We start from the raw sequence: 18,699 nt of genomic DNA, 5'->3' as shown, positions 1-18,699 counted from the left end.
TGCAGACTGGGAGCCAGTGAAGCACAGACAACTCTTCAACTAATTAAAGTTGAAAAGAAGTAATAAATAAACAGTAATAAATAGTGATAAATAGTATTATTATTAGTTATTAATATATATTATTATTAATAAAAGAAATAATACATTGTATTTATTACAGCACTGGATGCATGTGGAATCGTTTCCAAACCCATGCATGAGGAGTTGCAGACTCCTGCTCTCTCTACAGAAAAGGTTTTACATATCCAAGATGTTTTGAAGGATGCATAATACATAATCATTATGCTTTGTAATATAATCAGCTGAATATCCATTATGGCTGTGCAATTGTCCTCTTTAATTGGGTCAGTGGGCTTCTGGGGAGGAAGTAAAACATCTTCCTCATGGTAAACTCTTCACCCTTGTCAAGTTGGCAGGGCTTCTTGACTTGCTGCTCCAAACCTCTTCTCATTCTTAGAAGCCAGTGGTACTTATGGCTCCTGCACTCTTGGAATGCTTCACCTGTCATTCCCAACCTTGTTTCAGTTATCCCCACCTGGTATTGACTGATTTCCTTGTTAAGCTCTAATCACAGTATATGATTTTTACTAATTATATTTCTAATTTAACCCCTTGACTCAGCCAGCCCTGAGCAGAGCCCAGGAGCCCCGCGGCCTCTCCCGTGCCCTGGGCCGTGTGCTTCCCCCCGGGATAAAGCCTAGGTGTATTTAAACCATGCCTCCTCCTTCCTCATCCTCTCCACGGCTTCCCCTAAGCGGATTGCTGCGGTAGGTGTAATGGAATTAAGGGATTGCGGCTGACAATAGGTTTCGGCAGCGCACCGGGTGCCGGCGGCGCGGGCTGCTCCCACCTTCCCAGGTCTGCTCCCACCCTCTCGGGGATGCTCCCACTCTCCCGGGGATGCTCCCACCTTGCAGGAGATGCTCCCGCCCTCTCGGGAATGCTTCCACCTTCCCGAGGCTGCTCCCACGTTCCGGAGGCTGCACCCATCTTCATGGGGCTGCTCCCACCCTCTTTGGGATGCTCCCACCTTCCCAGGGCTGCTCCCACCCTTCCCGAGGCTGTTCCCACCTTCCCGGGGCTGCTCTCACCCTCTCAGGAATGCTCCCACCTTCATGGGGCTGCTCCCACCCTCTTTGGGATGCTCCCACCTTCCCAGGGCTGCTCCCACCTTCATGGGGCTGCTCCCACCTTCCCAGGGCTGCTTTCACCTTCTCGGGATTGCTCTCGCCTTTGCGGGGCTCCTCCTAACTTCCCAGGACAGTTCCCACGTTCCCGAGGCTGCTCCCACCTTCTCGGGAATGCTCCCACTTTCCCGGGACTGCTCCCACGTTCCAGAGGCTGCTCCCACCTTCCCGGGGCTGCTGCCACCCTCTTGGGGATGCTCCCATCTTCCCGAGGCTGCTCCCTTCTTGCTGGGGCTGCTCCCACTCTCCCGGGGCTGCTCCCACTCTCCCGGGGTTGCTCCCACCTTCCCGAGGCTGCTCCAACCTTCCCAGACCAGCTCCCACCTTCCCGGGAATGCTCCCACCTTCCCGGGGTTGCTCTCACCCTCTCGGGAATGCTCCCACCTTCCCGAGGCTGCTCCCACCCTCTCAAGAATCTCCCATTCTCTCGGGAACGCTCCTACCCTGTCGGGAAAGCTCCCACTTTCATGGGGCTGCTCCCAACTTCATGGGGCTGCTCCCACCCTCTCGGGAATGCTCCCACTTTGCCGGAGCTGCTCTCACCGTCCCAGACCAGCTCCCACCTTCCCGGGGGTGCTCCCACCCTGTCGGGAAAGCTCGCATCTTCCTGAGGCTGCTCCCACCCTCCCAGGCCAGCTCCCACCCTCCTGGGTCTGCTCCCACCTTTCCCGGGCTTTCTCCCACCTTCTCGGGAATGTTCCCACCTTCCCGGGGCTGTTCCCACCCTCCCAAGACAGCTCCCACCCTCTCAGGACAGCTCCCACTTTCCCAGGGCTGCTCCCACCTTCATGGGTGTGAAAAACGCCAATCACTTGTTCTTTTAAATTTTTAAAAGTTTAATAGTAATAAAATAGTTATAAAAATAGTAACACAATTAGAGTAATAACAATTCGGACAAATTGAATTAAGACAATATGAGACAATAAAAACAAAGAGTTAAGGACAGTCCAGATACCCCTTTCTGGGCAACATAAGCCTGAAAAAGGACCCATGTAACAGAGGATTAACCCTTAAAAACAATAACCTGTTGCATATTCAACATCTCATACATGATGCATAAATTCCATTCAAACACGGGATACTGTCTGGGCAGTGTCAACTTCTTCCTCTTAATTCTAACTGCATCTTCAGGGCTGAGCAAGGGAGGAAGAAGTTCGTTTCTTCTGATAACGGAGCAATAAATTCTTTTTCTCTGAAAGATTTAGGTGTCCTGTGGCTGCTATCTCAGTGAGAGTACCTCATTCCTCTCTTTAAAAATTATCTTACATGGCATAGTTTCTATTTTAACATTATAACTTAAAACTATATTTAACACACTACTGAAAAAAATTAATACAGCATAACTTTCTAACATAACACATATAATATTCATTTGATTATTTGCAAAAAGCCAATCATAAAATACACACTTTTCACACTGGGCACAGTGACCATGAATTGACTGAAGTTTTCAATTCTCCATGAAATAAGGAGAAGCTTCAACAAAACCTTGAACTTCAACAAAACCTTCAGCTTCCAGGGGATGGGCTTTGTCTTGTTTAGGATACTGATGCAGAGAGTCCCTTGGGAAATAATCTTAAATAATTGAGAAGCGTGGAGGCTCAAAATCTACCACTGAGGCTACAACACCTCATTCCTTCAGTGGCAGAAAAAGGCTAGGAGAAACCTTCCTCTAAGGTTGGGGTGAGAACAGCTTCCCTCCCATGGGCCTCTGCAGGGACATGTTAATATTTCAAGTTTCATTGGTTCTCCCAATTATTCCACCCCAGCCCAGCCCCCCATTCACCTTATATGTATATCCCCTAGAATGTTCTGCCCTTTCTCAATCCCTATTGGCCCCAGTTTGCTGCAGTGCTCCTCCCCATCATCTCATTGGTTCTTTTATTTGCTGCCCCTCCCCTGCACCATTTTTCCCTGTTTCCATTGGCCCGTCTCCCTCAGATCCACCCCCTTTCCCCCATATTTAGCCCTGTGCCCTCTGCTCTTCTGGGTCTTTTCTGGAACCTCTTCAAAGTGGTAGACAGCCCTTGGTTCTCCAAACAGAGACTTGTCCTTCATCTTTCTTTCTTAGCTCCTTTTAACAGGTGTGCTCCAGACCCTGAAAACACCAATTGCTCTCAGGGACTTGTTGTAGTATGATGCTTCAGAGGGGTTCAGAGGGCTGGATGTGCTTTAAGAAGGAAAACTTCAAGGCACAGGAGCTGCCCATCAAAAGAGGAGCCAGAGGGGGAGGAGCCCAGCCTGGCTGAACATGGAGCTTGGAACTCGGAACTCTTTCGGAAGAAGGGACAGGGAACTTGGGAAGAGTGCAAGGATCTCGTTAGGTTCTGCAGAGAGAAAATTAAAAAGATAAAATATCAGCCTGGGCACTGCTGGGAAAGGTAATGTGAAAAATCCTTATTATGTGGTTGGCTCTTTGCAGATATTATGTTGTATTAATTGATATTACTGTATTGACTTTTTTTAAGTAGTGTGGTAAATATAGTTTCAGATTATAACATAATGTTAAAACAGAAATTATGCATTGTGAGATATTCTTTTAAACTAACTATAAGATAAAGAAATTCTTCACACAGAGATAACAGCAACAAAACACCTAAATCACCAATAAAATAATTATTGCCTCCTTATCGGAAAAGACAAACTTTCTTACACCTCCTCGTTTCTGAGGCGCCAATAGGATTAAGGAGGAGAAGTTGACAATAACAAGAGAAGACCCTTTGTTTAAAAAGAATTTATGCATAATGTGTGACATATGAATATGCAACAGGCTATTGCTTTTAAGGGTTAATCCTTTGTTAATGTGTGTGCTTTTGGGGTTTAATTGCCCAGGAAGCATCCAGATGTCCATATTTGATCTTTATTGTCCTAACTCTGATTGTGAAATTCTTATTGCTCCAATTTTTATTACTATTTTTGTAACCATTTTATTTCTATTAAACTTTTAAAACTTTAAAACAAGTGATTAGCGTTTTTCACAGTAACAAAGAGCATTTTAATAAATATATCAACAACTAAACGAGAGCCAAGGAAAATTTCCATCCTTTTTTGGGATGCAGAGGGGATCATTGTCACCAAAGAAGAGGAAAAGGGTGAGGTACTTAATGCCTTTTTTGCCTCAGTCTTTAATATTAAGACCAACAATCCTGGGGGCAAACGGGTCTCTGATCAGGCAGCCAGGGCTGGGGAGCAGAACAGATCCCCTGTAATCCAGAACGAGGCAGTTGGTGACCTGCTGAGACACTTAAAAGTCTACAGGGCTGGATCAAATTCATCCCAGGAAGCTGAGGGAGCTGATGGAAGAGCTCCCCAAGCCATGCTCCATCATTTATTATCCATCCTGGCTCACCAGTGAGGTCCCAGAAAGCTGGAGGTGGGGCAGTGCAACACCCATCGACAAGAGGGCTGAAAGAAAGATCCAGGGAAGTACAGACTTGTCACCCTGATGTTGGTGCCCAGAAAAGCCATGGAACAGATGAGCTTGAGTGAAATCTGCATATACAGGATCACAGAATTACGGAATTATTTAGGTTGGAAAAGACCTCTGAGACCAAGTCCAACTCGTGACTGATGCACACCTTGTCACCAGCCCAGAGCACTGAATTCCATATCTGGTCCTTCCTAGGACACCTCCACGGATGGACACTCACTCCAAACCTCCCTGGGCAACCCCTTCCAAGGCCTGACCACCATTTCCAGGAAGAATTTCCTCCTGATGTCCAACCTTCTTGTAAATCACTTATGCAGAAGTCAGGACCAATGGAAAGTTATGTAATAGTGGTGGAATGCTGAGAGCTCTGGAACAAGTCAAACCACCCCAACCCATTTGGTTCAGAAACACCTTTGGCAGCTTTACATAACCTGGGCAAAAAACACCATCTATGGAAAATCACCAAGGAACCCCAAGGACCCCCAAGAAGACACCAAGGCAAAATAAAAAAACCCCAAACGTATAAGGAAGATCCTGGAATCTCCTCTAACCACCTATGAAATGAGTGTGGATATTTCAGGTTAATAAGCACCTGTAACCCCTTGAGCCAGGCAGGCACTTTAGGTGGGGTTATGCCCCTGCAACCAGTGCTGCAATAAAGTGATGCTGCTTCTTAATGCACACTGGGGTTTTGAGGGCTTCTTTTGGTGACAGTTTCTGGTGAATCAGATGGGACAGTGCTCCTGACACTCTGTGGTCTCACAGGATTGAAAGGACTCCAGCACTTACCGAATACTTTTTTGGGGAGATCCTCCATTCTCTGGATCTGGCGAGTTCAGGGCAAGGCCCCTGTAATTTTACAGCATTACTAAACAGGATGAAGGGTGCACTTGTCCAAAATCATGGTGGAAAATCCTCACAGGATTGGATTAAAAGGAAGAGTAAAGGGAAGGCACATTGTGGGTTGCAGTAGTCCTCCCTCCCAAGGTGCAGAAAACTGTGCTGGCTGTTGTGTAGGGAGCTTACACAGGTGCCTTGTTTCAAGCTCTGTGGTGTGTGAGTGGTAAATTTTATATTGCTGTAGTTTTGTATCATGGGATCAGGTCAATCCATTGAAGGGGGAATTCTAAAAAACTTCCCTTTGGGCTGTATATTGAAACACTGGGGAAAGGGAGTAGGTGGAGATTCCTTGGCAGGAAAACAATTGGTTGAATAGTCTAACTACTGGTAGCCAATCTATGCATTAGACAATGAAGAAAAAAACGCAAAAAATGGTTTCATATATAACACCTTATTATAATTTCAGTTGTTTTGTCACTGGGTAAGAAAATGGGATGGAGTATTGTATGTCGATTTATTTCTCACAGCACCATCATCCAGTACAGCAGAAGGATGGTGGTGTAGTACCTAAAGATGTCATGGGGTAATCAGGGGAAAAAAAGCCTGAAGGATTTTATTCAGCCTGAGCTACAGGAGAGTGTTGTCTTGAAGCTGGAAAGATAGAGTGTCCTGGTTTAGCAGAGAGAGGTCTGTCAAGAAAGGTGAGGAATTTCCTGGAAAGGAAAGATGAACTCCTTACTCCAAATTATTATAATTTTGAAATTACTGGGCTTCTAGGCAAAGAAATGGGGAAAGGAATACGTGTTCTTTACTAGGAAAGATATAGATAGACATAGATATACATATAGATTATATAGATATAGATAGATATAACAAGACAAACAACAACAGCTGTGGGAAATGTAAACTTAGAAACTACCACAGACCCTGAAGGGTTTGATTTTCAGTCTTGAAAGAAGCTTGGATTGATGTAAAAATAAAAGTACACAGACATTAGGCAGAAAAATTATAAACTCATGTTTCTATAGTTGTAAGTAAGAATATGCTTTAAGTAAGTAAGAAACTGTATTGGATAAGATGGTGAAGGGTTTTATAATGTAGTAATGTAATTGTATAGAGTAAGCTAAGAGTTTAGATGTTATAATAGGAGTATAACTGTGTGCGTGTAATAGTTGCCCATTGGATAAAAGTATCCACAGTGCAGCAGAATTAAGTAAAGGTGATAGGTTAGAAAAACAAAATAAACTTTGTGACAACTTTCCATTGGATGAGAACATCATGTTTTGCCTTGCATTGAAGAAACTTGTGACTACTTTGACCAATGGCCGACCATTTACTCCATTAAAATCTGTTGAATTTTGAGGCTGATGTTTATCTGAGTAATAAAACTGTTTTTTGCCCGACAGTAGTCCCATCCCTTCTGTAAGACGTTGATAATAAACAGCATCAAAAGGAACAAAAATAAACAACAACCAAAACCAGCCTTTTCTTACCCATCAAGTAATTTCCTTTTTTGTGTAGTTACAAACACAACCAGCAGGGAGCGCTGTTGGCTCAGTCGAGGCAGAGAGGCTGCAGTGACGCCCCAGCGGCTCCAGGGGGCGCTGCTGGTTCCCAGCGAGGTGGAGCGGCCACAATGGCTCCCCTGTGGCTCCAGGGGTGCTTGGAGTGGGTTCACAAACCTCCGGAGATGGTGGATGGTGATTGGGATCTCAAACAAATGGAAAAGATGGGAGATGGCTGTGTGTGGTGTGGGCATCGGGTGCCTGTCTTCCCTAATGTGAAAAACGACATTTGCTTTTGTTGAAATTTTGAAAGTTTAATAGTAATTAAAATAGTAATTAAAATTGGGACAATAAAAATTAGGATAATAAAAATTAGAACCATAAAGAAAATAAAAGAAAATAGAAACTAAAGAATTATGGATGTCTGGATGCTTGGTATTTTGCTAAAAGGCACACTTTGCTGATAAAGGATTACTCTCTAAAAGTAATAGTTTATGGTATATTAATTTATCTTATATATGATTTAAACATTCTTTTCAAATTAGAGTGGTTTTGTTTATTTTAGCTTGCCCCCGATCCCTTCTTGTAAATTCAGTTATTTGGTTTTTGGAAGTTTGATTTTTCTCGATAAGCAGGTAATAATAATTTTCTTGGGATTTTGGTGTCGTTATTTTTATCTAGATAGGATTATGTGAAGAATTTCTTGGCTATATTTTTAAATATTTGAGTTAGTTACAAAAAGTATCTTATATAGTTTCTATTTTAATATTATGCTACAGCGTAAAAGCTGTATTTACTGCACTGCTTAAAAGAGATTAATACAGGACTACTTAAAAGAGATTAATATAATATAACGTTGCAACATAACACATATAGTGTTCATTTCAATATTTGCGAAAAGCCAATACATATAATATGTATTTTTCACACCTCTGTGCCCCGCCTGTCTGCAGCACACAGAGCTTGAGTCACCACCAACTGTGGCTCCCCTGAACACAAAGGAGACACAGAGCAGTCCAAATCAACTCCTTTATTAGCACAGTGTGAAAAATGCCAATCACTTGTTTTAAAATTTTAAAAGTTTAATAGTAATAAAATAGTTATAAAATAGTAATAACAAATTAGAGCAATAAGAATTTGGGCAATCAGAGTAGGACAATAAAAGACATAAAAAGTAAAGAGTTACAGACATCTGGGTGCATTCTACTCCTTCTGCCAAGCAAAAGCACACCTTGTTAACAAAGGATCAATCCTGAAAAGCAATAGCATATTGCATATTCATATATCTCATACATGATGCAAAAATTATTTTCAAACAAAGGGTCTTTTCTGGTTATTGCCAACTCCCCCACTCATCTTGTAAATCAATCATCTTGGTCCCTCAAAGTCTGGTTCTTCCTGAAAAGGAGGCAATAATTCTTCTCTTGGGATTTTTAGTGTCTTGTTGCTGTTACCTCTATGCGAAGAATTTCTTGATTCTCTTATCCATTCCTTGAGCTACTTAGAAAAGTATCTTCCATCACCTAGTTTCTATTTTATATTATGCTATAGCCTAAAAACTAAATTTACCACACTACTTAAAGAGATTAATACAACATAACTTTCCAGCATAACACATATACTATTCATTTTATTATTAATGAAGAGCCAATGATATAATATGCATTTTTCACACAGAGCCTGCAGGGGATGAGGCTGAAGCAGCCCTTCAGCAGCTCTCCAGGAAGGCCTTGGCCCTCCCATTGCCAGCAGGGTTTCAGCACCTGCACAGCAAAAGCCCCCACAGCTCCCTGGGGCAGAGCCAGCTGGTGCCACCTTCTCCAGAGCACGGCTCTGGTGCCACCAGCCTGCCTGGGCAGCACCAGCACTGCCCCGAGGGCTGCTACTGAAGGTGCTGCAGACAGGATTCTCCACATAGGGCATTCCAAAGGCTTTTGCTCAGCAGAGAGGCCAAGGGCAGGAGCAGCTCCTGCTGGGAGAACAGCCTCAGTTGATCCAGGAGGCTGCAATGAAGGAGGGAAGGATGACACCCAAAAGCAAATCACCCCAGCCTGCAGCCATCATGGAGCTGGCCGCAGGTCCTGTAGCCCTTTCTCCGAGCAGGACAGCTCCTTGCTGCAGGAAAACTGCCTTTGGGGCACTGTCCCTTCTTGTCTCACAGCAGCTGATCCAAGGGTTGCTTTGAGTGCTGCCTTTGCTCCATCCCTGCCCTTGGGCTCAGGATGGCCACAAGGCCGATTGCCCCATGGAGGGGGTTTGGTATAGCCCTAGGACAAAGCTGAGGGAAATGTTTATGGCAAGAAGGCAAGAGGATTCTGACTTTATCACAAAGGAACAAGTCAATGAGTAAGGGCTGCAGTAATGTATCTTACTAATGAAATTTAGGAGGAATAGGGAACTATAGTTTCTACGTGACATGAGAGTGTCCTAATGTGATTTTATCTTTTGGAGAACGTCATAAAAAGCTGTTTGAATTGTTGAACACCTCTTGTTTCTTCTTTTCTGTGGACACGGTCTATACTTGTCAAGATCAGACAGTACTTCCTGCTTGGTAAAACTCCTCCATGCTTCAGGGATTTCTCCTTTGCCCTGAAATTTCCCATTATACAAAGCCTCCAGCTGTGTCCTGAAATGAGACACAAACCATTTCCAGTATGCCTGCATGGATGAATCAGGAAGAATATTCCAAGTGGAATAAGGAGGTCCAGCATCACGGTATTTCTTGTAGGGGATCAATTTGGTGTTATCAAACGTGAATTTGAGTTTACTTGTAACAAGGCTGGAACAAATATCAATGACCAGATGGTCTGTCCCAGGCCACATGGCTCCCATCAAAGCTTGTGGGCGATGTAAGACCACCTGATGGTCTCCATCATGATTCTGCATTGTGTTTGTGCAGACAGTGCCACAAAATGGACACTGTGCCCAGCACCCAGAAAAATGCTCTGCCAGGATGGTGTGAGGTTGCCTTGGAAATGAGCTCAGGTCAGCACCAGTCAATTCTTTCATGAGCCTTTCCCTCAGGTCATCCAGAGCTTCTGCCATGGCACTGCTCAGGAACTCAATGTCTGTGACCTCCTGGTGCTCGATGCCCTTCAGGTCACTTCTGGGCAAGTTGATCACCTCTGTCAGTTGCCTACAAAATTCATCCAGCCAAAGAGAGACTTTGTCTTTTCTGTCTTTTCTGTCTTTGACAGCTCGAGTTGATGAAGAAACAACTGACAGGATGTTTCTATATAGATGATCAAGGCAGGAGTCTAAAAACATCCACAACATCCTGCTCCCATCTAAACAGTAATTCCTGACACGTGTCTCAATGTAACTCTCACAAAACTGTTTTGGAGATCTAAGGTACCATTTAAAATACTCAAAATTTTCCTGTTCTGCCAGGTATCTCAGGATGCAAACTTCCAGATTGGCTCTGCTGCCCCTGAAATCTGGGAATCTGCCCCTCATGTCCTCAGCGATGTCTTTAGCTGTCCCCTCATAGACTGCCCGGCGAAGAGCTGGTTCAATCTTGTCACAAAGGAAAACAGCAAAAGTTGTGACAGAAGTGGCTCCTTGGCAGGAAATCTGGAAACATTGGAAGAAATCTTCTCTCTTGCTGCTCAGGTACACAACTGGGTCATTTGCCGTGTGGAATGCTTCGTGCATGGCTTTAAACCTTTCTGCTGCCATTTTGCACAAATACAGAGACAAATCTATGCTGTACTCTTTGTTAAAAGTACATTTTGCATTGCTGGGGACAGAGTTCACACCTTTCTGTACTTCATTGAGTATTTCATGAATAAAATTTTGACTGTAATCCCGTTTCTCTTCTTCCTTCTTATCAATGTTTGCCTTCACACATGCTATGATATTTTCTGTGATGTGCTGAAAGTTGATCCTGTCAGCATTGAAAATGCTCCTGGGATCTGTGATAAAGCCTAAATACTTTTTCTTCATTATGTGTTTTTCTGGATCAAAAGAAAACCCTCTGCCTCTGGGAAATGACTTGATCCGCTCAGGGAAACCAGGCTCCTTAAAGTGGTCTAGAAGGACACCTTCAATTTCTGCATCAATATCCACCCCTTCTGGAGAAGGAGCACCATGGGAGACTTCAGCAATCCACTGGTTCCAGACAAGAGTGAAGTTGTCCTTCAGTTCTCTCTCACTGAGGCTCTTCCCTTTCAGAGTCACAGCCAGCTCCCGACTCCTTCTCAGGAGCTCATCTTCATACTCCAACTTCCTTGCATCCAGTTTCTTCTGCTCCTTCTGTAGCTCAATGAGATTCTCACATTTCTTTTTTGTTTCATTAAGAAGAGTCTCTTTCAGTTCTTTCAGCTTCAGCTCTGTGCTTGATTTCCACTGGACCAATGTCTCACGATCTTTGTCTTCCCTAAAATACTCTTCAACTTTTTTCTCAATGTCATCACTTGTCTCTTGCACCAGTCCTTCAAGGTGTTTTATGGTGACATTTTGCAAATCCCCATTCCAAATTTTGTTGTCCAGTCTCATCTGTACCTCTAAGATTTGACTCCTCAGCCTCCAGGTCCACTGACTAAAGGCACTTTCCAGTCTCCTGTACACAGCAATCTCCAGGGAATTCTTGAAGCTGAACACAAAGTTTTCATTCAGCAAAGCATTCCAGAGGTCACCAATACGATCTTTCAGGCTTGAGAGCCTCAAAATGCTGCGCTGTGACTGCTCCTTGGCCTCTTGGAGGATTTTGCTCTTGAGCTGCTGGATATTCTGGCTGTAGTTTGGGTTGGGTGGTGCCATTGGGGGGTTTCCTTCCCACAGGTGAGCAAAGTAGTGAATGTGGGTGTTCACATCAAAGCGAATGACATCGCTGAAGGAGGAGATGTCACAGAATTCCTGCTGAGCAGCGACCACAGTCATTTCATCCAGCTTTTCCTGCAAGCGCCTTCGTCCTTCCATGTTCTGCTCCTTGGCATTTGCCTCTCCCACGTTTTGGTGGACAAAGAGGCAGCCTGGGGAAAGATTGACTTGCTTCATCCTCAGGAAAGCCTGCACAGCAATCTGGAGAACATCTTGCATTTCTGATGGATTTTCTCCAAAGATATTGATCATTGTCATATTGCCAACACCGATGACAAAGGTGGCCAGCTCATTGTCATGGTTCAGGGACTTTTTATTTGCCATCTCGATGGCACGGAGTCCCTCTGTGTCAACCACCAGCACAAAATCAAAGCCCAAGTCTTGCTGCAGCTCCTCGGCCACTGGGATGAGCTGCATGAAGGCTCCGCGGGTGCATCTCCCTGCGCTGACGTTGAACTGCAGACCAAACATGGCATTCAGCAGGGTGGACTTGCCTGTGCTCTGGATGCCGAGCACGGAGAGCACAAACACTCGTTTGTCCCCCAGCCTCTCAATTAAGCTGTCAAAGATTGCTCCCACCCAGTGCAAGGGCAGGTAAGAAGCATCCCCATCAATCAGCTCCACGGGGCATCCTGAAACCATCAGATCTGCTGCAAGTTCTGGAAGTTTGCCAAAATTGTCATTCGTAGAGTTCATCAATTCCAGAGCTTCATAAATCTGCCCTACCTCTCTCAGAAGGTGCTCCAGGCCAATGGATGAATCATTGATTTCATCCGAGAGGGCATCCAAGCGACTCAGCGACTCATCATTGCCACTGTTTTTTTTCTTGCTTTTCTTTTCCATCAGGATTTTAGTCCATATCTTGTGATACTCTATCCCCAGTTCTTCAAGGCGACCACAAGACAGCTCGTCCATAAACACCTTCATCCAGTGCAGGAAGTATTTTTTCGTGTCTGCTGGCTGGGCCTGGAGAAAGCCAAGGAATGATTTCATCAGTGGTTTGAGAGGGAAAGCTTGCTCAAGTTGCTTTCTTCTTATGGCTTTCTTCTCATTTTCAATTTGGCTCCGATGATGCTCAACGCTCTTGTTCCTCTTCTCCTGTAAGCGAGTGAGTTCTTTGTCCTTTTGGCACCACTGGTACCACAGTTTTCCTTGAAGTGGCAGGAGCTGGGATTTGATCTTAGACAGCTTTTCTTTCTTCAGAAGCTCCACCAGCTCCTTTGCCTTTGCTTTGGCTGTCACACACGCAGCTCGATCTGCATCCACTACGAATCCGTTCTGGCGAGCTTTGTCCACACAGGCCTCCAGGCTAAAACATGGACTAGAACCTTGCAGGAGATTCCTAATCGTATTGGTCAGCTCATCCACCAGTTCTGCTTCATTTCTGTTCTTGATCCCTATTTTTAAGGTTTTGCTTGCTTGTCCAGCTGCAACGTTCTCTTTTTCTGTGAGAAGACAAACCAAAGGCCTTTGTGACTGCCACAGGTCCTGCAGAAGCTTTCTCCCCCTGTTGTCCATGTGCTCCCAGTCAGACACAAGAGCCACGTTGACGGCAGATATCTCCTGCAGGAACTGCAGCTGTGCTCCGTGATCCCTGGCATCTCCATGCAGGTTACAGAAAGCCACGCAGCGCTCAAAGGTGTCATCAGGGATTCCATGGGGACAGTACCAGGTGATTTCCACCAGCCCTTCCACCAGCAAACGCTCTCTGGTGCTGCCTCTGCAGTGGCGGTGGAAGAAAGTGTCGTGTTTGCGTTTGCTGAGCAGAGCGTTCAGGAGCTGGGACTTGGAAGAGGAGGGTGAGCTGCCAATGCGGATGAAGGACACAATGGGTGTGTGTGCCTGAAAGATGAGTTTGTTGCTGAAACTCTTTGTTTGGTCCTCCTTTCCTGACTTCTCCACCTCTTTCCAATTCCTTTGGATTTGGCTGAGGGCGTAGAGTGGGAACTCAATGTGTGAAGTGCTTGGGTTGGGCACCAGCAGAGGCAGCGCCAGTTGGCAGAACGCCAGCTTGGTTGCCAGGGTCTGTCTCAGGAAGTCATCAGCACAATGGAAAATGGCCATCTGCAGGTCCATTGGGTGCACATGGCCGTCCCTGCTTGCGTGTTCAGAGGCTGCTTCCACCATATCATTAAAAAACTGATCAAAGGTGTCTGAGTGTTGGTGCTCTTTTGCTTTGGTTTCTGGCAGGCCTGCATGTTTTGAGTTTCTGTCATCCCAGCAAGTCAGATACCTCACTCGGTAATCCACAGTTAACAGCTTTTGCAAGAAATATAATTGCAGTTCCTTGTCCTGGCTGGGCTGGCTGTCCTGCAGACATCTCTTGCAGATGGTGCGGAAATCTCCCATCCCCATTTTCCTTGGATAGTGACTTTCCAGTCCAAGGCGCTTGAGCAGCTGGAGAAACTCCTGGTTTAAAATGGCTTCATTTTCATTGGATTCACTGCTCTCCGACTTGGATTGGGACTGACTGGGGACATCAGGTGTTGGAAAAGTATCTTCCAGGTCACTGAGTATGTTCTGCATCCTCTGTTCATCCCATTTGTCATCCAAGCACCCACTGATCAAGGAGTTCAAGTCCCGTTCCAGCCTCTCCCAGTCTTCGTCTCCACTGTGCTTTTGGAGGAGATTCTTTATCCGTGTGGACCACAAGCCTTTCATGTGATCTTCCATGAAAACTAAACGCTCCCTCTTCTGCTCAAGGGACAGCTCTTGACTTACAGGTGTCACAGTCAGACCTTTCAGCAGGAGGGAGGCCTCAGCTCTGTCGGCATCTTGCTCCTTCAGGTTCACGTACTCCGCATGTGCTGCTTCCATTTCCTTGGCCATGTAGTGAATTTCTGGGTGTCCAAGGAGGTGCTGAAAAGTGCTGCTTTCCACCTGGTATCCTGTGCTGGTCACAATCAAGAGCACCAACAGTTCCATGTCCTTCTGAGCCTGTTCCTGGAGAGACTGGAGTAAGGAATAAATGGCCAGGCTGCTGGTCAGGGTGGCTTTTATCTTTGCTTCATGAACATCAGAAGCAGAGTTTCCAGGTGCATAGGTGACAGCATGGATGTGCTCCTTCATTTGCTGCAGTGTTTTGATGAGCTCTTGAAGCTCAGAGACTTTGGGAGATCTGGGAAGTGGGTGCTCAGTCTGGAAGACCCATTGCATAATGAAGGAAGCCTCAGGGAAGTCCTTGACAGAGTAGATATGAGGATTCAGGAGGCTCCTCAACATTGCCTTGATAGTGGTGGTGTTTTCTGGAGGTGATTCCTGGCAGCCCCGCACAGTGTTCACCAGGAAGTCCTGCAGGGCTTTGTCTGACAAGCACATGTTGATCCATACACTGGGATTCCTGGTTTTGGCACTCAGATCATCTTTTAGCTCCATCAGCATGAGCAGCTTGTTTTCATCCACTTTTGTCACCTCCCAGGCCTTCACAGTCTCCATGAAATCTCTGGCCTCTTGCACTGCACTGCCCAGTTCCTCTCCAAAAACAGTGTCAATGCTCTGATTTGTCAGTGCTTTGTACCCAGCCCTGAGGGCTGTGCTCATCTGACCAACAGACTTAAAATCCCCACAGTGATTGTACAGGATGATGTCCCACACTGGGATCAGCTGAAAGCCACGGTCGATAACGCACCACGTTGTATTATCAGACACAAGCCCCGTTTTCCACTGAGGAAGGGAAGATGTGTCTGCTGGGCCCCCTGTGTTGACCACGCACAGCTGAATTTCTGTATGAGAACTTTCTCTAGCTCTTCCTTGGAGAGAAACCTTTGATCTGGGTTTGGAAATATCCAAGGCCCCTCCAGCACTAGCCAGAAAGTCACCATAGCTCTTCCTGACAAAGCTGTTCAGTGCTTCAAACGTTTGTCGCTTCATCTCTTCCCGCTGCTCAGCTCGGAATCCTTCTGTAGATGCCTTCCACCACAGTATCCCCCCAAAGTGGATGGGACCCTGGTTTATGTGGGACCCAAACCTGCTGAAGAAGCTCTCACACATCTTCATCAAGGTGGAGTTGTCTTCTTCCCAGCTGAAGCTCAAAAGCTGCTCCATGTCTTGCAGCTCTCGCAGAGCCGCATCCGAGAGGCGAAGGTGATGCCTTTGGAAGTAGCAGGAGGCCAGAGGGATGTACTGGTACTTGGTGATGCAAAAGTAGCTCTGCTCAGAGTGGGACTGGTGGGTGTCCTGTGACTGCAAGGAGCTGCTGTGATCTACACCTGCTCCCAGATTAATCCCCCAGAATGAGGATTTGGCAGAAACGCTCATGCTGAAGCCCAGCTGCTCCATGGACTTGGTGAAAGTGGATTCTGCTGCAGAGGAGGAGAACTCCTTCCTCTCAAGCAGCGATCCTTGCTCTGGACTGGCAAGCTGGAACCCCTCAGGAACCCTGAGGAGCTGCTCTCGCTTTGCCAGCACATCTTCAGGTCTGCTGGTTCTGTAGATGCCCCGCAGGGCCAGTCCCCCTGATGCCCGCCTCAGCACCTCTGTGTCCGGGATGTTCTCCCTCCTGCCTGCTGACAGCTCCTGCTGCTCCAGCTGCTTCTGGATGCTCTCCAGCATATCTGCCAAGGGTTTCTTTGGTGCCGGCCAGAACTCTTTGGGAATCTCCATGGCTTGCCACAGAGTCTCTGCTTTCTCCCTCAGAGCATCCTGGCTGCGGCTGTGGCTGTTGAGCATTTCTGTCAGATCCTTCAGAGCTTGTTTGGCCACTTCTTGTCTTTGCTTTGTCTTCTCCAAGTGCTCGTTCTGCACCTCTTCAGCGGTTGTTTTGTGATCTGTTATTTTCAGGAGTTTCTGGAGTGCCTTTTTCTCCCAGGGGTGCTGTACCTCACACTCCAGCCTGAGGTAATCTTTATATTCCAGATGTTGCAGGACTTCTCTGCACTTGATTCCCAGGATCTGTGAAGCTTTGGGCAGCCAGTATCCAGCATCCAGTTTTTCCTTCTGGAATGCCTCTGCCAGTTGTTGTGTCTTTGCATCCCCTTCCTGTGTGTCCGCCTCTGAAGCCATGGCTGTGGAGGAAGAACAGAGACTTTCCCTTGAAATTGAGGTTTTGGGAGTTCTCTTAGATTAGCAATATGTGATAAAGATTTAAATTTTAGCTTTTAGCATTTTAACCTTTTACTTAAGAAAGCTCTGCCACTTAAGAAATCTCTACAAAAGTTAGTGGAAAATGCAAATTTCTGAAGCTTCTTGCGATAATTAACAATTTTAGGAAAAGACAAGAAATGCAAGAAACCCACATAAAAGAGCTCCTCTGTCTCCAAACTGATCAAATTGACAGATGTACTCAGATAAGCACCAAGGGACTAAAGTGCACATGCAAAGGAGAAAAGTTCAGAAGTTCAGTCATGAGGAAAACCATGGCCTTCAGCCTCAGAGACAACCAAAAGAACTCTGCACAACCACCATTGTGAATAACTCCCGCCCAGAAGGTTGTGGATCCAATTACCATGCGAGGCAAGGACAGGCAGAGCCAGGGGTTGAATATGCATGGGAAGGTTGTGTAATGTATTGCATATGGAACACCTTTGTGAATAAAAATGTAGCTCAGACTAGGGCTCGGGGCACAAGTTTTCATGAGAGCTATCTCACTTGTGCCCATGCCAAACCTCCTTCAGGTTGTGGAGTCTATTTTATCCGCGTATCGGTTCACCCTAAGGTGAAGGTGTTGTCAAAGGCCCCAGGCTCCTGGCAGAGTCTGCAGCAGCTGCAACTCTGGAGATTGCTCCCACCCGGCTACTGCAGCATGGCCTGGGATGGCACAAGAGCCAGGGTCTCCTTCCCAGCACCCTGGATGTGCCTGTTGCTTTCCTGTTTGCAGGATCAACCCTGAAGCTGAGTGTGTATTCCAGAGACTACACAGAGACATAGAGACTCAAACACCGACACAGAGACACATACAGACGCAGACACACAGACACAGACAGACACACACACAGATTCACTCAGCCACACAACCTGCCATGGACAAGGTGCTGCCTTCACCATCACCCACATCCTCCCAGCACAACTCCTCCATCCACAAGTGCAGACAGCCGGGGCCATTCCTGGCTCCCTGGAGCACTGGCACAGCCCTTCTGCCCATCCAACAGCCCTGCCTGCATCCTGCACCCTCTGCCCAGCCCACGGCTGCCCTGCTCGCTGCCTGGCCCAGCCTGCTGCTCCCAGCACCCGGAGGCAGCGCTCACACACTCCCCCCATGGGCACCCCACACTCCCCAGACACACTCCCCCCATGCCCCCCACGGGCTCTGAGCTGTGCTCCTGCTCCAGCTGCCAGCGCAGCCCCTCCCTCGCCCCTCTCTGGCCTCTTCCCAGGAGCTGCTTCCTGGCACCCTCAGGGGCCCACCCCAGTGCAGGGGGAAAATCCACCTTGTCCCTGCCCACGGCTGTGCCTGGGACATCCTGATGAACCATCAGAAGATGCTGGGATCCAGCTCAGAGAGGTGTCCTCTGTGATCTGCAGCTCCTTAGCACAGAGGGTCTCATCAGCCAAGTGCCCATTGGTGGCCATCTTGGCTACAGCCACCACAGAGACATCAAATATAAAATCTCTGGTGATAGGAGGAAACGTGCCCAGCAGACCTTTAGCCCTGGCCTTGAGGGGAGTAGACTTCACGCTTCTCAGGAGTGAGTTACAAAGGGCCCCTGGAAAACTGTTCTGAAATTTGCTGGGATTCATCAGTGCTGCTGCTCACTTTTGATGGAAAAATCTCTGAAGGACAAGTCAGTCATGGGTCACAATAAGCACAGGCTCAGGAGGTGAACTTCTTCTTGTCAGACTGAATTTCTTTTTGTTATAGATGAGTAATAGGATGGTTGGCTCACACAATTAAGGTGTGAACATTACATGTATGTTAAGAGAAGTTTCATAGATGTATAATTATGTTACTGTAATATGTGTCCCGTCCTAGTCCCCATGT

At 46.5% G+C, this 18,699-nt stretch overlaps 1 protein-coding gene across 1 annotated transcript; it reads right to left on the bottom strand.

Annotated features, from left to right (window-relative positions):
- Window positions 1-4,305: 4,305 nt before the first annotated feature.
- Window positions 4,306-16,784, bottom strand: LOC131555504 (interferon-induced very large GTPase 1-like). Its single transcript, XM_058801541.1, has 3 exons — window positions 9,484-16,784; window positions 5,407-5,466; window positions 4,306-4,333 (listed from the first exon to the last, which is right to left on the bottom strand). Exons 1-3 carry the CDS (start codon window positions 16,782-16,784, stop codon window positions 4,306-4,308), a joined length of 7,389 nt encoding a protein of 2,462 aa, XP_058657524.1.
- Between the last annotated feature and the right edge of the window lie 1,915 nt (window positions 16,785-18,699).

Source organism: Ammospiza caudacuta, chromosome 3 (assembly GCF_027887145.1).
Source record: "Ammospiza caudacuta isolate bAmmCau1 chromosome 3, bAmmCau1.pri, whole genome shotgun sequence".
Lineage (NCBI taxonomy): Eukaryota > Metazoa > Chordata > Aves > Passeriformes > Passerellidae > Ammospiza > Ammospiza caudacuta.
Note: the sequence above shows the minus strand (reverse complement) of the source record. Positions and strands in the feature narration are given on the sequence as shown.